The 19,488-nt window shown below is 59.3% G+C and overlaps 1 protein-coding gene across 1 annotated transcript; it reads left to right on the plus strand.

Annotated features, from left to right (window-relative positions):
- The first annotated feature begins 12,506 nt into the window (after positions 1-12,506).
- On the plus strand, positions 12,507-14,763 carry CRYBA2 (crystallin beta A2). The gene is made up of 4 exons (XM_064167621.1): positions 12,507-12,667; positions 13,037-13,178; positions 14,222-14,364; positions 14,613-14,763. Exons 1-4 carry the CDS (start codon positions 12,507-12,509, stop codon positions 14,758-14,760), a joined length of 594 nt encoding a protein of 197 aa, XP_064023691.1. The 3' UTR covers positions 14,761-14,763.
- The last annotated feature ends 4,725 nt before the right edge of the window (positions 14,764-19,488 follow it).

Raw genomic sequence — 19,488 nt, forward strand, 5'->3', positions numbered from 1 at the left:
CTTCATGCTCTGTTGTCCAGGGAGCTGTGGGTGCCAGAGTAACCCAGAGAGATAGCTCAGCTCCTGCTGGCTCTGGTTGAGATCAGCTGAGGACGGGCAGGGCTGAGTGCTGTGGCAGCAGGTTCAAAATTCTCCTGCCCCCCATGGGCTCTGCATGCTTCTCCCAGAACCAACACAGGGGTGTCAGCAGTGGTTGCCCTGCTGGGCAGTGACACAGCCAGGGTGCGGGAGAGTGTTGTGACTGGGATGCAGTGACCCCGCGGGCAGGCGTGTGCACATGGAGCCAAACACACCCTGCTCCTGGGGCTGTGCTGGGAGAGCTGGCTCCTGGCCCACAGGGCCATGCTGGAACAGCTTCTAGAGAGAGCAAGCAGAGGTGGTTTTGTTGGGCTCTGCTTTGCCACCTGCCTCAGATGGCTGTGGGCTCCTGTCAACCAAATGTGCATTGCCTCTGGTGTGCCCAAGGGGTCTTCAGCATGTGAGGGTTAGCTGGGGCAAGGGGGTCCTTGCCATCATAGGCATTGAGTGCTAGGCTGCTTGGGGTAGGCAATAGCTTTGCTTTCCTGCCCTTAGACCTTACTGCTCCCTCACCTTTCAGCAGCCCCCATACCAGGGGTGCCCAGGTAGGGTACCCCCACACCTGCCTCCCCTAATCTCCATCTATAAAGTGAGCCAAGCAGGTAGGTGGAAAAGTGACAGCTGGTGTTGTTCCAGTACAGGTTAATGAATGTCTCCTCCTCTCCCTCTCCCCAACCCTCCCACCCCCTCCTCCTCTCCACAGCCCGCCCCAGCACCCAAGCTCCTGGCTCCTATCAGCCCATCAGGCTCCCATTAACAAAGGCAGCCCTGGAGAGTTTGCATAGAGACCTGCTCTGCCTCTAATCTAGGTGGGCTAATCGCCTCCCTTGCCCAGCCTGCTTTCCCTGGGTCAATATTTGCTCTGAGCAAACACAGAGCCGTGACAGGTGTGCTGGGGAGAAGGCTCACCGCCACCAGCCCAGCCCTCTCGCCTGTCTCTGCTCAGACACATCTCTCCGGCCCCCCGATCATCGGCCAGCCAGCGCTATTTTTATCAGGGCTATAAAAGCCCCATCCAGCCGGCATCACCCTCATTTTCTACTCCTGAGGCAGCAGGGGAAGGCGAAGCCACTCACCTGCCAGCTGCCAGCGTGTCACCGGAGCCAGGTGAGATGCTGTAGCCTGGCACACCTGGGCCAGTGTCTTGCCTGCCTGGCTGGGAGCTGAGTGCTGGATGTGGAGGACACCATGAGGACTTTCCCCGGACAAGCACTGTGAGTCCAATGGAACCTCCAAACTCTCGGGATGGAAGGGAGTGGGCTTGGGGGACACTGTGCTGGTTGTCCCCTTCCCTTAACTCTTCCTTTCTCGCCTCTATTTTCTGTTCTTTTCTGCTCCCCTCCCCGGCTTCATTTACTTTCTTTATTCCTTCCTCCCTTCCTTCCCTGCTTCCTCACCCTCCCTCCCTCCCCACCCTGCCGTGCCAGTTTAACCAGCCCCTGCTCTGTTTGGCTTTCCCAGGCGGCAGGTGTCAAGCATCCACCTTCCGGACTTTACCCCCAGAGGAGCTGGTTTGGAGCAGTGGGTGCAGCAAGGACACCGCTCCCAGCCTGCAGGGAGCCGGCTCGGGAGAAAGGATGGGACGGGGCCGGCAGCAGCCCACAGCAGAGCACCTCTCCCGCCCGCGCTGTCCGAGCCTGCAACGACTCTGCACTTGCCTGGCGTCGAGCCCCACGTGCAAGACCTGACCTGAACGTTTTGTTCGTTCGGCTCGCGTTAGGCAGGTCCAGCCCAGTCTGCGAGGGTGCAGCTGGCACTCACCCGTGCCACATCCCCCACACCCCTCCGCAGCCTGCCCGCGACCTGCAGCCCCGCGGCAGCTGCCAGGATGAGCGAGCAGCCTCCGTGCCCCGGGCACGCCGTGCAGCTCCCACCCGAGCACACGCAGCGGGCGGGGTGTGAGCCCTGCTTGACGTGCCAGTGGGCAGGCAGTGCGCACAGGTCGATGGCAGCCACACGCAGCATGCATCACACGGACCCCACGGGACAGGAGAGCCGCTTGGCGTCGGTACCTGTGGTATTTTGGACGCTCAGCTTTGCAGGCTGTGATGTTGCAGGACCCACGTCTGTGTGCCCACAGCACAGTAGGCACATGTAACATGCTAGACACATGCATTCTGCTCCTGTGTTTGACCACTGCCTGCAGCTGTCTGTAGAGAAGGGCAGCCTGGTCTTGGCACCCCAGTAGTGCTGCAGAGCCGTGGCAGGCATGGGGAGGCCTGGCAGCACTGCCCTGTTCTGGCACAGAGCTGGCCCAGGGTGGAGCTCTGCCAAATGCCCAGGTAGGTCTCAACAGTCTGCTGACACCGAGAGAGCTTTATCTGGTGACACAGTGTGGGTAGTGGGGATGAAGTGCAGGAACAGGGAGCAGGGCAGCAGATGGGAGGGTGTCACATCCTTTCCCGCACATCTCTGCCCTGGCTTGCTCCCAGGAGTTGCCCTTGCTGGCCTGTGCACTGGGCTGCCCGGAGCAGGTGTAGCCTGCTGCTCACCCTCACCCAGCAGGCTGGGTACTGGTTCCTGCTGGTGTTAATCCCTCTGCCTGTGCTTGCTGTTGAAGGGTATGAGGTGGGTGGATCTGACAAGCTGGAAGGTCTCTTCCAGGACAGCCTTGACCACTGCCTGCCCTGCTCTCATAGTACAGTGTAGTGCTTGACCTGGACTCCTGCTCCATCGTGTGTCCTGTCCCTTAACTCATTGTCCTGCAACCAGCACAGAGGCATTCAAAGCTCAGAGGTGCTCCTAGTGCGATGGAGATAGCACAGAATCCCCAAGAGCTTGGAGATGGGACACCAAAGGACCTGTTTTCCTCCTGCTTCAGAATGTTGAGGGGTGGAAAGAGCTCCACACAGCCCTGTCTGGCCACACCTGGCTGTGATTCCTCTGACAGCTCTGAGCATGCTCCTGCCCTGTCCTAGCCCACAGACACTTCTCTTGTAGGACAAGATCCGGTTCTGGACTTGCCATGCTCAAGGATGCTCTGAATTTGCAGGTGCATCCTGAGCCCTTTCTGCAGCCTCTCTTGCAAATGCCATGAAGGCTGAGTGCAGCTCCACAGCATGCAGGGAGGAGATGTTGGAGGCAAGAAAGCCCAGAAATACACCAGGGAAGAAGATGATTCCTTTTCTTTCCCATTTCCCCATCCAATGCAGGACCAGGCTCAGGAACCCCTGTCTTGGAGAGAGAGAGACCTATTGTCTCCCTGGGGTACCCCTGCAAGGGATGGACTCCTGGGCTCCCTGCCTGTGCAGATGTTTGGAGACTTTCCATCAGGCACTGTGGGAAAGCTACAAAATCAAAGAGCATCCCCAAGGGTGCTGAGCTCCCTGTATCTCTCCAGAGCCGAGTGCTCATCCTACTCTGGGGACAGCCACCACACTGTGTGGTGGCTGGCCAGCAGACTGGCCACAGGCCTAGAATCACAGAATCAGTCAGGGTTGGAAGGGACCACAAGGATCATCTGCTTCCAACCCCCCTGCCATGGGCAGGGACACACTACCCTGGATCAGGATCCTCCTTGGGTCATGCCTTTGGGCTCTGTCTCTTGCCCAGAGAGGTGGTGGAGTCACCATTCCTGGAGGTGTTCAAGAAAAGACTGGATGAGGCACTTAGTGCCATGGTCTAGCTGACAGGACAGGGCTGGGTGCTAGGTTGGACTGGATGAGCTTGGGAGTCTCTTCCAACCTGCTTGATTCTGTGATTCTATGATTCTGTTCTATGATTTCTGCCAACCAGCCTGGCAAAGTTGAAAAAACTAAGCAAGCACAACACATGCCTGATATGTCTAACCCCCTGCAGCTGCCCCAGACAGGCTGGGATCAAAGAGAGCCCAATTAATAACACTGAGCAAAGCCAGACCCTGCTGCCCATGCTGCTGCTGCCCCTGCACGTGCATCCCTGCGGCGGCAGAGCCTGGCGGAGATGGTGTCTGGCAGAGTGGCCTGTGGAGATGCTGCCAGGCTGCCTTGCTCTCCCTTGATGGCTCCACAGGGCTGCACTGTGTCCTTCTACAACCTGACAACCCTATGGGACCCATGGTGCACCCTGTACGTGGCCCAGATGCTCCAGAAAACCTCTCCTGTGTTGGGTTTTGTTTGATTGGTTTGGGGTTTGGTTTGCTTTGCTTTGAGAGTATCCAGGCAGCATCCAGGGAGCCAGACCCTGTGCTGGTACCAGCAGCAGGTCTGTGTGCAGGACAGAATGTGTGTCCAAGCAGAAGGGGACAGCCACAAGTGGGAGCACTGGAAATTGTCCCCCTATACACAATCCTTTGCCATCTTCCCAGCAAGCTCTCTCTGTCCCAGCTCTGCCAGCCCAATGGCACTGGGAAGGTTTGACACCCTTCAGAGCTGGGGGTGGACCCAGGAAGCCACATCACCCTACAGCCTGTGTTGCCTGGGCAATGGTCCTGTGGCAGGGTTAGCACCCAAGGGTGAGCTGGACCCCAGGCTGGGCAGAGGTGGGGGCTTCAAGCATCCACATGTCCCACAGCTGTGCCAAAGGGGCCCTGGGTAGCCATTGGCACGGCTTTGAGAACCTGGGCAAGGGATTTCCAGGGTGCAGCTCTGCCCGGGGAGGCTTTGTGTGTGGAGGGCAGGGTGCAGGCAGAGCGCTGGGTGGCAGGGGTGCCATGCTGTGCATTTGCATAGAGGTGCAGCTGCCTGGGGGCGGGGGGGGGTGTGCCCCGGGGTGTGCCTGTCTGGGGCAGGCAGGCAGCGTGGCAGTGGTGCATCTTCCTGCTGCACTCACTGCCCTGTGTGCATGTGAGTGATGCGTGTGGGCTCCCACAGAGCAAAACGCATGGAGCTGGCCATGCCCCTGCCGTGCCCGCTGCTCCATGTCCTGCTCTCTGTGTGTGTCCCACGAAGGTGTGGGTGTGAGCAGAGGTGTGCCTCGTGGCTGGCTACCTGTGTGGTGCTGCCTGTGGGCTGCATATCCTGCCTAGCCCGGATGGGGTGTGCCATCCCAGGGCAGCTCCTCATCACTGCAGGATGTGGCAGAGGTAGCTGGTTACCTTCCCAACCCCAGCACCCTGGGTGGATCAGTCCAGGTTGCTTGCCACTGCACACAGGGCTTTGTTACAGTCATAGAACCATAGAATCAGGCAGATTGGAAGAGACCTCCAAGCTCAGCCAGCCCAACCTAGCACCCAGCCCTGCCCAATCAACTGTACTATGGCACTAAGTGCCCCAGCCAGGCTTGGCTTCAACACCTCCAGCAACAGTGACTCCACCATCTCCCTGGGCAGCCCATTCCAATGCCAATCACTCTCTCTGCCAACAACTTCCTCCTAACATCCAGCCTAGACCTCCCCTGGCACAACTTGAGATTGTGTCCCCTTGTTCTATTGCTGCTTGCCTGGCAGAAGGTCTCAACCCCACCTGGCTACAGCCTCCCTTCAGGTAGTTGTGGGCAGCAATGAGCTCTGCCTTGAGCCTCCTCTGCTGCAGGCTGCACACCCCCAGCTCCCTCAGCCTCTCCTCAAAGGGTTTGTGTTCCAGGCCTTTCACCAGGGCACCCCAGGGGCTGAGCACCATGGAGTGCAGGCATGCCTAAACCCACACTGTCCACCACTCAGCCTACTTGCCAGGGCTTTGTTGTGCACAGAGGAGATGTTCAAGCTGAGCAGAGCCTTCCTGTCCCTGAAGGTGACTTCGTACAGTAGTGCTGTAGGTACCCAGCCAGCTTTCACAAGGAGATTTAGGCTACTTCTGTCCCCAGCCCTGGGCTTGTTGGAGGTCATAGTGGTGCTGAACACCCTCTGGTTGTCTCTAGCCTCTCAGCTTGCCCCTGGCTGAGGTAAGGACTGGGGCAGGGAGCATAAATGACTGTCCTGGATCTGTGTTGGGGTCCTGCACTCCCCATGTCAGGCTGTAGTGTCAGATACCATTCCCAGGCAATGGGTTCATCCCACAAATTCCCACAGGGAGAGGCAGCCTGCAATCCAGCTGGGTCTGGGATAAGCTTATTGCTTTTTGGCAGACAGAGTGGGAGAGAGGTGGGTCTCAGGTATGGAGTGACATCCTGCCATGGTGAAAGCAAGTAGCTTTGCCCACCCTCAGCCCATTTCTGGCTGTGGGCAGCATCAGGCACAGGGTTGGTATACCTGGCATCCTCCCTCTGGATCCACAGGCCATGTGGCAAGGGAACAAGTTTTGCCATTGCCCCAGGAAAGGGCTTTGAATGCCCCTGAGTGAAAGGGGTAAGGGTGGAGGTTGCTGCTGAAGGACTCGAGATGCCAGAGGGAGAATCTCTCAAGTTGCCCTAGTCCTGCATCAGTCCCATTCTCCCATGGGGGCTCTGGGGGAGGGCTGAGCCATGGGGGTCCCCTCCCCTGAGCTAGCCAATGGCTTCAGGAAGCATGTGAGCAGCCTACCCAGGGGGTGGACATTGAGCAGGGTGCCAGGGCCACTGCTCCTGGTGCAGCTGCTGCTGGATTCGGGAACCCCAAGGCAGGATGTTCTATCTTGCTGCAGTGCCTGGCTCAGCCTCACCTGCACTACAAGCTCAAAGCTGCTGGAGGAGGGGAGCTGCTGCTGCTACTGCTGAGTGTCACACTGGCCCAGGGCACCTGACACTACAGATGTAGTCAACAAGTATGTGGAAGAGCACCAGAGGGGACTGGGACCTTGGCCAGGTGCTGACTGAGCTACCATCCCCTGGCTGTGGAGCTGAAGGAGCTGGAGAAGGGAAGTCCACAGACCCCACAACCCCTGCAGCACTGTCCTTGCAGCCTGCACCCCTATGGCAGTGCCTCAGGTGCTACAGGTAAAGTTGACACCTGGGAAGCTGTGCCCATGCCATGGTGCCTCCAGATATGACGCAAAGCACTGAAGGAGATGCACCTGCAGCTGTATTGAGGCCAGCCTGTGGCTGGGGTTGGGCATGCTTCCCTCCTCTCCATCAGTCCTTCCCTGAGCCTGGGCACTGTTGTGGGCACCAGCATGTTTCTTCAGCACTCTGCAGCTGTGGAGTGCCCTGTGGGTGCCAAGCTAGGGTTGTTTGGGTTAACAGGCAGGATGTCACAGCGGCTGGCACCAGCAGGCTGCATCTCAGGTTAGGATCTGGACATGAGGACCAGATACCAGCTCCTCTGTCCTGGTGCCTTGCATCTCCATCTGAATAGGGTATGATGGACAGTGGGGGGAATGACACCTAAAGCTGCGAGGGATCTGCCACGCTGGGGCCCCTTTTGGATCAGCCTGGCTGTGTTTTGTTCCTCTGCCAGTCCCACAGTGGGGCTGGGCCAGCCCGGGGATGCAGCAGTTGCCACCTGCTCACACCCAGGCTGTAATCCACAGGCAGGAGGTGAGCAGCTGGCTGAGCCTCCCTGACCTTCAGGTGGGATTAGTACCCATGGGAACAGTGGGGAGCAGGCAGGTGAGGCCACAGCTTCCCCAACAACTCCTGGGGACTGAGCAAGGCTGGCAGAGCCTGGGAACTGAGCACAGTCCTGTGCCAGGGGCAGCCTGCAGCCGGGGCCAGGAAGGAGACACAGCAGGCAGGTCCTGGATGGGCGTCAGGGAGCACACATGTGTTTCCTGGGAGTACCTTTGTCTTGGATGGTCTTTGTGGGTCTGCCTCTGGAGTTGTGGGCATCACAGGGCAGAGTGGGCACCCACAGTTCCACAGGGAGAGGGGGAATAGTGCAACCAGCAGTGCCCAGGGGCTATCAACATGGAGCCTAGGGTGGCCAGCATGATAGGGGCACCTGGCATGCAAGTCTGAAGAGCCAACCCAATGGTGGTAGTGATGACTGGGTGCATGGGGAGAGTCAAGCCTGGGGTGAGAGGTGCTGCATGGAAAACCACCTCAGCAGGCTCTTTGTGAGAGAGAGCTGTGAGCAGGAATATGTGAGTGCCCCTCACGCTGCAAGTACCTGTGCCCCTCACCTAATCCCTACCCTTCTCTGATCATTAGTGGTCGTACCCAGAGACCACTCAGCATCTTGACCCTTACTGGGGCTCCTCTCCCACCGTCTGCTTACCCTAAGGACTCATCCAGCCTTGGGTGCAGCAGGGGCTGGGGCAGGTACACCCCAAGCTTTGTCCCTGGAGAGCACGAGTGCCCGGGACAGAAGGGCTGGCAGCCCATGGCAGGAGCCTGTGCCTGTGTGGGAGCTAATCCCAGCAACATCTGCCAGGCTGTTTGTGACCCCAGGAGTTCCTGGCCGCAGGGAGGGGAGGGCTGGGTGCGTGGGGGGCACGTGTCTGCAGAGCAGCTGGCATGTGCTGGGCAACCTGTGCAAGGCAGCGCCTGTGCAGGGCTTCCCTGGTGGGTATCTGCCTGCACATGTGTGTTCTCTGTGTCCAGAAAGGGAGAAGTGGCACTGGGGACCCCATTGAGCCTCTCAGCTCCAGGATTTGGGAACCCAGCAGGTGCAAGTGAAGGTTTTGGCTGGGATTTACCAATCCTGGTGGCCGCCTTCAGAGCAATCCTGAAGGGGAGATGCTTGAGGAGGGAAGGAGGTTCTTGCATCTCTGACAAGGAGAATGATCTCTCAGGGAAATGAGGCTGGGGGAGAAAGGAGAAGAAACGGCAGAGGTGGGACTGGGTGGAGGGAATGATTACATATTGCCCCTGATCTAATCAGCCAGACCCTGCAAATAAAAGCCACCTGTTTTGGCCCTGGCAGCAGGAAGCTCTCCCCAGAACAAACAGAGCACCAGGCAACTGCAAGAAAGACAAACAGGGGCCGGCACCAGCTCCATCTGCTCCTGCTTGGCCCAGCCCCTGGGCCTCCAGACCCTTGGGGTGATAGTGTAGCCCATAGGGCAAAGAGAGAGGAGCTAGCAGGGCTTGGGGATGGTGGCCAGGACTCAGCCCATGGTGTTAGCCAAATGCTGCACTTGTCACAGCCTGATCAGCTAGCCCAGATCCTCATAACAGCAATGAGCAAGGCAGCATGCCACCAGGAACTCTGGGCGTGTCCCAGATGTGGCATAGGGATAGGATGCCCTGGCACTGCTGGCATCACCTCCCTTGAGGCTGCCTCTCAGTCTGCTCAGCCCCTTAAGCCATGCACCGTCCTGGGACCGTTGCCTGAACAGGGTGAGAGGTATAGCCCCACGGCTGGGAACTAGGGGTGGCACGGTCTGGGCTCGGCATGGCACACCTGGGCAAGTCTGTCCTGCCAGCACCGCCGGCTGCGCGCTCTGTGCCGGGTGGCACAGAGAAACCTGATCTGTTTTGCTAGCGCAGGGAACAGGCTGAGCCGGGAGCCACACGGGGTCCTTATTAAATTAGCCTATGCAGGAGGCCCTGGGCTGCTGCTACCCAGCTCCCAGAGCCAAGATTAGCAGCTGCCCTTGAGCAGGGCTGCTGCCCGCCCCCGCACCAGCCTCCTCCTGCCCCTGCCCTTGGCTGGGCAGTTGTGACTGGGGGCTAGAAGGCAACCAGCCACAGTGGGGCTTAACTGGTGACGGGGACTGCCCAGTGGTATTGGGAGATGCTCCAGGGTTGCCAGGTCATGCCAGCACTCTGGGGTGCAGTGGGGAAGGACCTTTGGCATGGTACCTCATAGGTGACCCGTCCCAATCCGCTGTCCCTGGACGCAGCTGTGGCTCCATTGTGGCTGATAGGAGTGAGGTGAGCGGTGCCTGAAGGCACATCCCAGCGTGTGGCACATGCTGAGAAGTGAGGGAGGGGACAGCCTGCATCTGACAGTTTATCTCTCCCCTGCACTCTGCTCCCCCCCCAGTTTTGCCTCTGGCCTGCTCCTCAATTCTTTTATCCAAAGAGTTGTGTGGACGTGATTGAGGTGCTTGGATGGACAGGGCTGGGTGCTAGGTTGGACTAGATGATCTTGGAAGATCATAGAATCTTCCAACCTGGATGATTCTATGACTCTATGATGCCACCCATGGCACACCACCAATGCCCCATAGATCCTCTAGCACACTAGAGAGTGCCCCCCACACACTCCCATTAACAGCCCAGAGCATCCCCACACATCCTGTGGTGCCTCACACCCTGAAGCTCTGTAATACGTCCTGCAGTGTACTGCATCCCATAACTGCATCCCAGACTGTCCTCACACCCCATAGCGCCTCAAACTAACCAGTGCCTGACACTCTGCCCACAGTGTCCTGGTGAGGGGCAGCAGCAGCATGGGTTGGCCCTCTAGTGCACTAGTTCTGCATCGTGCCTCACCTTCCCGAGGCTGTTGGCTTCCCTAAGGGCTGCCCAAATCTGCGTGTGTGTCCCCAGCACTTTGAGTCTGCTTGTCCTCATGCATCCCCTTCCCTCCTTGGAGAGCATTCCTATTCTTTCCTCCATCCTCTGCACTCCCGGACACGTCCCAGGGTGTCTCCCCCAAACCCTGTTACGTGAACTCAGGGCATCGCAAGCTGAGGGCTGCCCCCCCAGCAGCTGTTCCCAGCCACGGTTCCTTAGCTGGAGCCAGCTCCAACCGCTGCCAGGCTGCACCCTCTGCTGGGACCTGACGGCATCGGCGCTCCGGGCCCCGGAGCAGGGCGGTAACCTCTGCGTTGTCGAGCAGTGGAGGACACACGAAGGCGACTGGCCGGTCCTGCCTCTAGCTCGGTCCTGCTATCGCCCCTCAGTCCCCGATTCCGGTTGAAAATGGGGCAGAGATGCCAGGCGTCCTAACACCCGTGCCAGCTGCACCTGTGTCACCAGCGCTGCCAGGCTCTCATGGAATGCTGACCCTCTGCTCAGGATCCTCAGGAGGGCTGGGGTTTAGCTGGGAAGGTTTGGGGTGCTCTGTCCAGCCGTTGCGCGCAGCCCAGCGCGGTGCCTGCAGAGATGAGGGTGGGGAGCACACAGCCCACTGCAGGCTACAGAGGGATGCTGCAGGAAATGCTGCTGCCAACAGGTCTGGGATTGCAAGGCTCCTCGAGGCACTCTTCTTCCTTTCGAGCCTGAGCTGGCCTCATCCAGTCCAAGTCCTCGTGGAAGGCACTGAAATTGTCTGCATGGCATGGTGCAGTCCTAGGCAGGGCTGATCCTGCTGCCCAGGTGAAGGACATAGCTCTGCCCCCAAGCTGGTCTCCTCACACTATGCATGGGCAAGAGGTATGTGAGGAGCAAAGGAAGCCCATTGCAAGGCCAGGGGACATGCCCAGGGCACTAAAAGCAGGGAGCATTCACTGGTGTACATCAGTGTCCGTTTCAGAGCCAACAAAGGAACCTCTTAAGGGTGTTGCACATCTCCCAGAGCATGGATGGACCAAGTTGTGCCGCTGCCAACACTTCCTCCGCTCCTCAGCCACCTCACACGGAGCCCTGCCAGTGCAGACCGAGTCCCTGCCCTGCCAGCTCTGGCCGTGCAAGGCAGAGTCTGGCCAGAGGAGGGACTTTCGGCGGCAGAGCCCCAGGCGGAGGGGCAGATGCAGCCCCAGGCAAGCTTTGCGTCCCAGTGTGAGGATATTAGCGTCCCCTCGGCATCCAGCAGGCAAATCTTAGCTTCACCCTGGCACCTCCTTCCCACCAGCCTCAACCCTGGCAAAGGCTGTGTGTGCCCTGGGAAAGGCTGGCTACCTAATCCCCGGGCCAAACAGGGACATTGTCCGGGGGCAGAAAGGAAAGCAGTGTGTCAGGCCCTTTGCCCATTGTGCCCTGAGCCTTTTCGCAAACACAGCCCAGCACTTTCATTGTCAGCCCTGCGGGGCACGGGGGGGCTGCTCTCGCCACACTGCCTAACTGGAATGGACAGCTGGAGTCTGGGGTGGGCGCACACCCCCGTGCCCCCCCATCCCCTGCCTGCTGACACAGCGCCCTTCCCGCATGCACCATCGGCACTTCGGCGCCCGCCTATAAAGGGCAAGGGGAAAAGCCGGCGCCGGCACCGCCACCTTCGCCACTGTGCCCTGCCGACCAAGTAAGTACCAGGCTGTGAACCCTCAAGCCCCCCCACTGCATAGGCGCTGCCATGCTGCCTTTGGACCCCTACACCAAGCCCCCCCCCCCCCACCTCCACCCCGCAGTGCACACTCTGGGGAAGGGTGAGCCGCGGGGTGTGGCATGGCACACAGGGGTGCCCTGTGTGGACAGGAGGGGATGCTGGCACCTATCTTTGCAAGAGTCGGGCTGCTCTGCCTTAGGGCTACACCCCACACCCATGCCTGGGTCGCTGCCACTCCCGCAGCGGGTATGGTGGCATTGCACCTGGCCGACTCCAGGAGCAGTCGCAGGGAGGCTGGGATCAGTCCTGGGTACGTCCCGTAGAGTGATAGGTCACAGCAAGTGCACCTTGCAGTTCGAGAGGCACTGGACAGAGATCCCCCAGCACCAAGGGAAGGGGAATGGGGCAGCCCGGAAGGGCGAGGGGCTGACGACACGGGATGTGTGACGGCAGCACGGTCAGCATCCCAGGCTCGGTGGCAAGCAGTGGAATGGCTGGGGGTTGATGGTGGGCACCTGCCCGGGGTGATGCATGGGGCTCTGCCAGCAGCTGAGCGACCCGCATGACCAGCAGCGAAGCCATGGACACCCTGGGGCAGTACAAGATCACAGTATGGGAGGAGGAGAGCTTCCAGGGCAAGCGCTGTGAGTTCCTCATGGAGTGCCCCAGCATCATGGAGCGCGGCTTCCGCAAGATCCGCTCCATCAAGGTGGAGTCCGGCCCGTAAGTGCCCTCTGAGCCCCGCGGCCCCTTAGCGCACACCGCTCTGATCCCAGGGGGCTGCCGGGAAGCCAGGACACCCGAGCCATTGCTCAGGCACAGCCTCCTTCTGAGACTTCTTTCTCCCTGCTCCTCTTGTGGTGCCTCAGTTTCCCCATTTACAAAGAAGGGAGAACTCTGCTGAGCCAAGGCATGGGTTGAAGGCAGGGCTGTGGCCCTGGAGAGAGGGGGCTCACTCTCAAAAGGGATGTTTCCTGATAGCAAGAACCCCAACCTCCATGATAGACCCATGCCCTGCCTGGACATCTCTGTCCCACGTGCAGGAGGGAGAAGCCAGCCCTAGGCTGAGTTCCCCCCTCCTCTCCCCTCCAGCTGGGTGGGCTTCGAGTACCCTGAGTACCAGGGGCAGCAGTTCATCCTGGAGAAGGGAGACTATCCCCGGTGGGAGGCCTGGAGCGGGAACAGCGGCTACCGGACCGAGCACCTCCTCTCCTTCCGGCCCGTCAAGTGTGCGGTGAGTTACGAGGACACCATGATTAGGCCTTGGGCAGGCAGTGCCTCCTCTGGGCAGCCCAGCAGGAGATGAGGTTACTGGGACTGGCATGGAGGGCGAGGCAGCCACGGAGGGGCTGTGGGGCAGGAGGGGTGGCTGCACCCGCTGGTTCCTGCCTCTCCGCAAGGCTCCTGGGATGTTCCTTAGGGATGAAATTTATCCTGCAAAGCCATCCCAGATCCTTCTGCTTGGTGCATTGGACAGCCACCTCCCAGGCTGGGGTCCTCTGGCTTTGTCACCTCACCTCAGATACCTGTGGATGGGATGAGCAGAGAGGAGCTGGCAGGAGCGAAGGGATGGTTGGTGCATTTGGTGGGTGGGGTTTGTCCCCCTCCCGATGGAGTACCCGAGCCGTGCCCAGGCAGATGCAGCCTCTATCGCTCCATCTGCAGAGACACTGGTGCTTGCAACAGCGGCACGTCTGTGCCTCCGAGCGGGGGGGGCCCCCCCAACTTTTAATAATCACCAGGCAGATATGCTTGGGCTTTAATAAAGGGGATGTGATAAGATCAATCCTTACTGGCAGGACTGCTCCTCGGTGCAGATAGAGGCATGTGGGGGCTGGGTACGAGGGGGACAGTGCCGCATCGCTCAGTGTCCCAGCAATTAACCCCCTGGTGCCCAGCACCCAGCAAAGCCCCACAAAGCAGGAGCAGAACCGCTCTCCACAGCCCATCTTGCCCCGAAACTGTCCTGCAGCCTTGGGGAGTGTGAGGATGCGGGGGGCGGGAGACAGTGTGGGTACAGAGGATGTGGCCACTGTCACTCTAACCAGCAGATGTCCACTGGAAACACAGGGACGTGACAGCAGCATCCTCTGGGCAGCCCTGACATGGCACAGCCAGGGGATGCTGAGCTGAAGGACACCCCCATGCCTTGTGCCAAAGCTGGGCATGGTCCCAGGCTAGCCGTGGTACCTTGGTGTATGTTCCCCGGATGCTGCACCCCCTATCACTCTGCGAGCCACCTCATCCTCGCTGACATCCCAGCTCTTTCCTCCACAGAACCACAATGACAGCAAAGTCATCCTCTACGAGGCTGAGAACTTTCAAGGGCACAAGTTTGAGCTGAGTGATGACTACCCCTCGCTGCAGGCCATGGGTTGGGGCAACAAGGAGGTGGCATCCATCAAAGTGAATGCTGGAGCGTGAGTTCTGCTGGCAAGGAGAGGGAAGGGGGAGCTGAGAGCAGAGCTTTGGCAAGCATTTCCCTCTTGTACAGCCCCAAGGGTGGGCAAGTGGGATGTCGAAAATGAAAGAGTGTTCCCCTTCCCTTGAAAAGTCAAGATGTGGATGTTTTCTGTCCCTTCCCTCCCAGAGAGGAGAGGGGAAGGGAGAGGAGGGGAGGGGATAGGGAGATTCGGGTTGGGGCTCTGAGTCAAGGCTCTGCTTGCAGGTGGGTGGCATACCAGTACCCAGGATACAGGGGCTACCAGTACGTGCTGGAGCGGGACAGACAGAACGGTGAGTTCAAGAAGTACAATGAATACAGCAGCCAGGCTCACACCAACCAGATCCAATCCATCCGCCGTGTCCAGCACTGAGCAGGGGTGGCGCTGCGTGCCCCGCAGCCCCTGGGCTGCTGTGCAATAGACCTCTATCCGGTAGCAAATAAAGGCATTTGTCAAAAAAAGGAGTGCTCCTGCCTCTGCTCTGCTCCTCAGGGGCTGCCATGCAGAGGGACACGCTGGGGGAGGGGGTGGGATGCAGGGCGCCTACTCCCGGCCCTGCTGGCCACCAGCTCTCAGCAGCTGTGAGAAGTTTGCCTTTTCCCGGGTGGTTTTGGACCTGTGGCCACATGCCCCCTGGCCTGAGCTCTCTTCGCTCTGCCTCTGGTCCATGCAGAGCAAACAGGGAATGCAGAACGGTTCTGTCCTCTGCCATGTGGGGAGATGGGAACTTAGTGGCCTCACTGGGCAAAAAAATGGACTGGAGCCAAGAATCATAAATCACAGAATCAGTCAGGGTTGGAAGGGACCACAGGGAGCAGACAGTGCCAACCCCCCTGCCATGCCCAGGGACACCCTACCCTAGAGCAGGCTGCACACAGCCTCAGCCAGCCTGGCCTCAAACACCTCCAGCCATGGGGCCTCAACCACCTCCCTGGGCAACCCATTCCAGCCTCTCACCACTCTCCTGCTCAACAACTTCCTCCTCACCTCCACTCTGACTCTCCCCACCTCCAGCTTTGCTCCATTCCCCCCAGTCCTGTCACTCCCTGACACCCTCAAAAGTCCCTCCTCAGCTTTTTTGTAGGCCACTTCAGATCCTGGAAGGCCACAAGAAGGTCCCCTGGGAGCCTCCTCTTCTGCAGCCTGCACAGCCCAAATTCTTTCAGTCTGTGCTCACAGCAGAGCTGCTGCAGCCCTCTGAGCATCCTCCTAGCCCTGCTCTGGGCTTGCTCCAGCATCTCCACATCCCTCTTGTAATGGGGGCTCCCAAGAGGGTGCATTCAGTAGGGTTGTGCCCCAGGACTTGCTCACAGGGTCAGTGCTAGGGAAAGTGATTGCCACAAAGCCTGTGAACATAAGGTGTTCACAGAGAGCAGGGCTCTCTGCACCCTAGCTTGGAGCAAAGAAGAATGTCCCTGCAGGCTTCAAGCCCGGGGAGGAGCTTTGGGATCACCCTGGGGGACAGGACACTGCCAGGAACAGGATGGCCACAGTTACCGCAGGGCTGGAGCCACCGGTTTATAGAGGGACCGTGAAGGGGAAGAGGATCCTCAGGAGCATGTCCCAGACCTGGCAGGGACCTCAGCTCACTACTCCCAGCAACCTTAGGATACAGGTCCCCCCACCCCCAGCCTGGCCACACCAGCACATCCGTGCCAGCATCCGGCTCCTGCTTGCTCAGGTACACCTGGAGCCCCACCCAGCCTCCTCCTCCTTTTCCAGCACCCTTTCCTGGCCTCTTCCTCCTCCATCCTGCTTCAGCACCCTGAGCCCTCCTGGGGCCAGGTACTGATCCCAAGATGGTCTCATCACCCACGACATACACTCTAAAGCCGCAGGATGGTGGAACAGTGCTGGGTCTCTTGGATACCCGGGTCCCTGCATACTCACGCCGCTACAAACACTCGGGGCACCGGAGCTGTGGGTGCTCCAAAGGGTGCTAGGAGATGGGGACAGACTCGGCTGGCAATGGATGTGTGCACACCCTGCACGCAGGGCTGCACAGAGAGCCCGGGGGGGATGTGTGTGCGAGGGCATGTGCGCTGCACACAGGACTTGGCGTGCAAGTGTGCACACGAGTGTGGCCATGTGTGCCCTGCACACCTCTGCTCCCTCTCCTCTTGCACCTCAGTGAGCCCCTTGCAAAAGTCCCAGCAACTTGCACGTCCCCACCCCTCGGGGCGTCTCCATTACAGGGTGCCCCTGGCCCTCCCCTGTCCCCTTCGTGTCCCTTCTAGCCCCACCCTGCCACGGCCCCATGGCCTCTCCCCCTGCACAAACACATTCCTGCACACCCAGCCGGGCTGCAGCCAGCCCAAGGCCACGTCAGCTCGGCTCCACTCCACGACACCGCCAGCAGACAGGTGAAATTGTTCCGGGCGCCTGCTCAGAGGGCTGCTACTGGGGGGAGCTGGGGAGGGGGCACAGCAAAATGTGGGGTCTTTACTGCTCTGTCCTAGAGGGATGAAGTGCTGGGTTGGGAGGTCGGGAGGCAAACTGCCTGCTTGCAGCCAAAGGGACCTTCTGTTGCTGCCATCTGGGTGCTCCACATGTCCGGTCCCCACAGACCTGAATCCTCACCTCCCTGAATCCTCCATAGACCTGAAGCCAAATCCTCTGGCTCTCTCGTGGACTTGGGCCCCTATTCCTCATGTACCCTGCCCCTTCCCAATCCTGCGAGTCTGCCCCAGCTCTGCTGCATCCTGGATCTCTCCCAAGGGACCCCACACTCCCTGCCCCTCTGCACCCATCAGCTCTCGAAGCCCTCAGTCCCCTTATGCTCCACTGTAGATCTTTTTGCACTCTGGCTTTACCAGGGCCCCCTGAATCTGCAGCTCCTGTGCCCCCAGGGGGTCCCTGTCTCCAGCTCCCACAGTCTGAACTCTGCTTCTCAGGGTGATCCCAAACTGCTTCTGGGCTGACACAGAGTCCTCAGCCCAAACTCCCTGACTTATTGCTCTGTGCCATGCAGGTTTGCTGGGGGAGGACCCCGGTCACCAGGACTACCAGAAGGAGAAGGGTTTGGTGGATCTGGCTCTCTTCCCAACTCACCTCGCTGTCTCTGGGGCTTGTTTTCCGTTGCCTGCGGTTTGTTGCAGTGACTCAGGCAGCGAAAGCAAGTCTGAGAGGCTGTGGAGCCACTGCCAGGAAAGCTGCACAATGGCTGATGGGGCTCAAAAGGCTGGGGAGGAGAGGGGTGAGGGGAGAAGCCAGGGCTCTTGGGCTGCACAGAGACAGAACAGCCCTCTGTGGGGTTCAGGTTTGCTCAAGGGACAGGCTGGGGGAAGACAGATTTTTTTTTTAAGGGCTGTTATATCCACACAGGATTGGTGGGGGAGTACCATAGGGGCCAAGCAACCAGCAACAGAACAAGGGGGGACAGCCTCAAGTTGTGCAGGGGGAAGTATAGACTGGATGTTAGGAGGAAGTTGTTGGCAGAGAGAGTGATTGGCATTGGAATGGGCTGCCCAGGGAGGTGGTGGAGTCTCTGTGCCTGGAGGTGTTGAAGCCAAGCCTGGCTGGGGCACTTAGTGCTATGGTCTGGTTGGTTGGGCAGGGCTGGGTGCTAGGTTGGGCTGGCTGAGCTTGGAGGTCTCTTCCAACCTGGTTGATTCTATTCTGTGCTTGTGCATCATTCTGCCAGCATTTGCCCTCTGTCCCCCATGGAGATGGGCAGCAACAGTGGAGCATCCAGAGCCCAGCTTAGTACCCGTGGGACCCTCTGTTTTCTAAACCTTTTGGACACCCCCACCAACACCACTGGGCTGTGATATCCCAAGACACAGTAGCTGACTGTTGCTGCCCGTGGACTGCAGCTTCTTCTTATGCAGGACACAGGTCAGCTGCAGGGTAAATTGTATCCGTAAGTCTAACATCAGTGTATCCTATTTGCTTTGGATTCACATGTTGTGATGACCACTTCCAGGCAGTGTGGCTAGGTGCAGAATGAGAGAGCATCTTTTCACTAGACATCACTGAAGCACCACGGGAGAGCTCATGGGCTGATGGACAGCTTGACTGTATGGCATTGGAACAGAGCTAGTGCCCACAGCTGGCACCTTGCCTGGCTGCCTCAAGCCATAGGGTGCAGGAGGAAGGTAAACTCTTGGCTGGGGGACAAGACCAGCCAAATCCATTACTGATGGCTTTATCCTCCCTAGTCAAGAGCCAACACTCCACTGTCTCCCTGCAGCTGCATATAGCAAATGGAATCATGGATGAGGGGGGGGGGAAGCCTGATCAGATAAGCCTTTGGGGAGCTGAGATGACCCCAGACCCTTTCCTTGTTTCTCCCCATATCACCCTCTTGCCTTTACAACACCCAGGGCTGCCAAGGACGAGCAGTTGGACAGGTTTGGGTGGGTGTTTGGGGTCACCTAATAAGTGTGAGCAAGAGATCTGAATAGGGCTGGGGACCCCAGAACGGTCACAGGCTTAACCCTTCCCGAGGCAAGAACTGTACGAGAGGGTACAGAGAGGTTGTGGTACCTCCTAATGTCACCGGAGATGCACTTATGCACCCTGGAGCACTGGGCACTGCAAAGGGAACCCATCACCAATGTCCTGGAGATGGAGGGATACAGGAGACGCCAAACTGACCTATTCTGGCAGTTGCAAGGAGCCCCCAGGACTGTGCTGCAGATCCCGGAGCTGGGCAGTGAGCCCCAGATGTGGCAGTGCAGGGTGGCTGGAAGGGAGGGAGGAAGGCGAGGTGGGACGATGCCGATTCCATGCGGTGAGACGTCGAGAAGCAGGCAATGCCAGCAGCGCGGGGAGCACCGTGCCAGCCGGGCCGGGGAGTGGGTCGGCGGTGGCGGTAGCAGGAGGCCGGGCCCGGGCGGTCTCCAAGCAGTGCCCGAGCCCCGCTGCCGGCGGGGTGGCAGCGCCGTGTTTGCGAAGAGTTAAGGAGGCGGAAGAGGCAGGAAGCGGCCCGAGCTCTCTCCATAGAAACCCGCGGCCGTGATTAAAGTCTGATGCGGGCCCGATAGCCGGGGGTTGGGGTGGGGGTTGGGGGGGGGCAGCGCCCGCTTTAATTACAGCAAAGGAAATTGCTGGAGCCGGGGCCCCGAGCCCCTGCGAGTTGCCTGGAAACTCCCCCCC

Source organism: Pogoniulus pusillus, chromosome 2 (genome assembly GCF_015220805.1).
Source record: "Pogoniulus pusillus isolate bPogPus1 chromosome 2, bPogPus1.pri, whole genome shotgun sequence".
Classification (NCBI taxonomy): Eukaryota; Metazoa; Chordata; class Aves; order Piciformes; family Lybiidae; genus Pogoniulus; species Pogoniulus pusillus.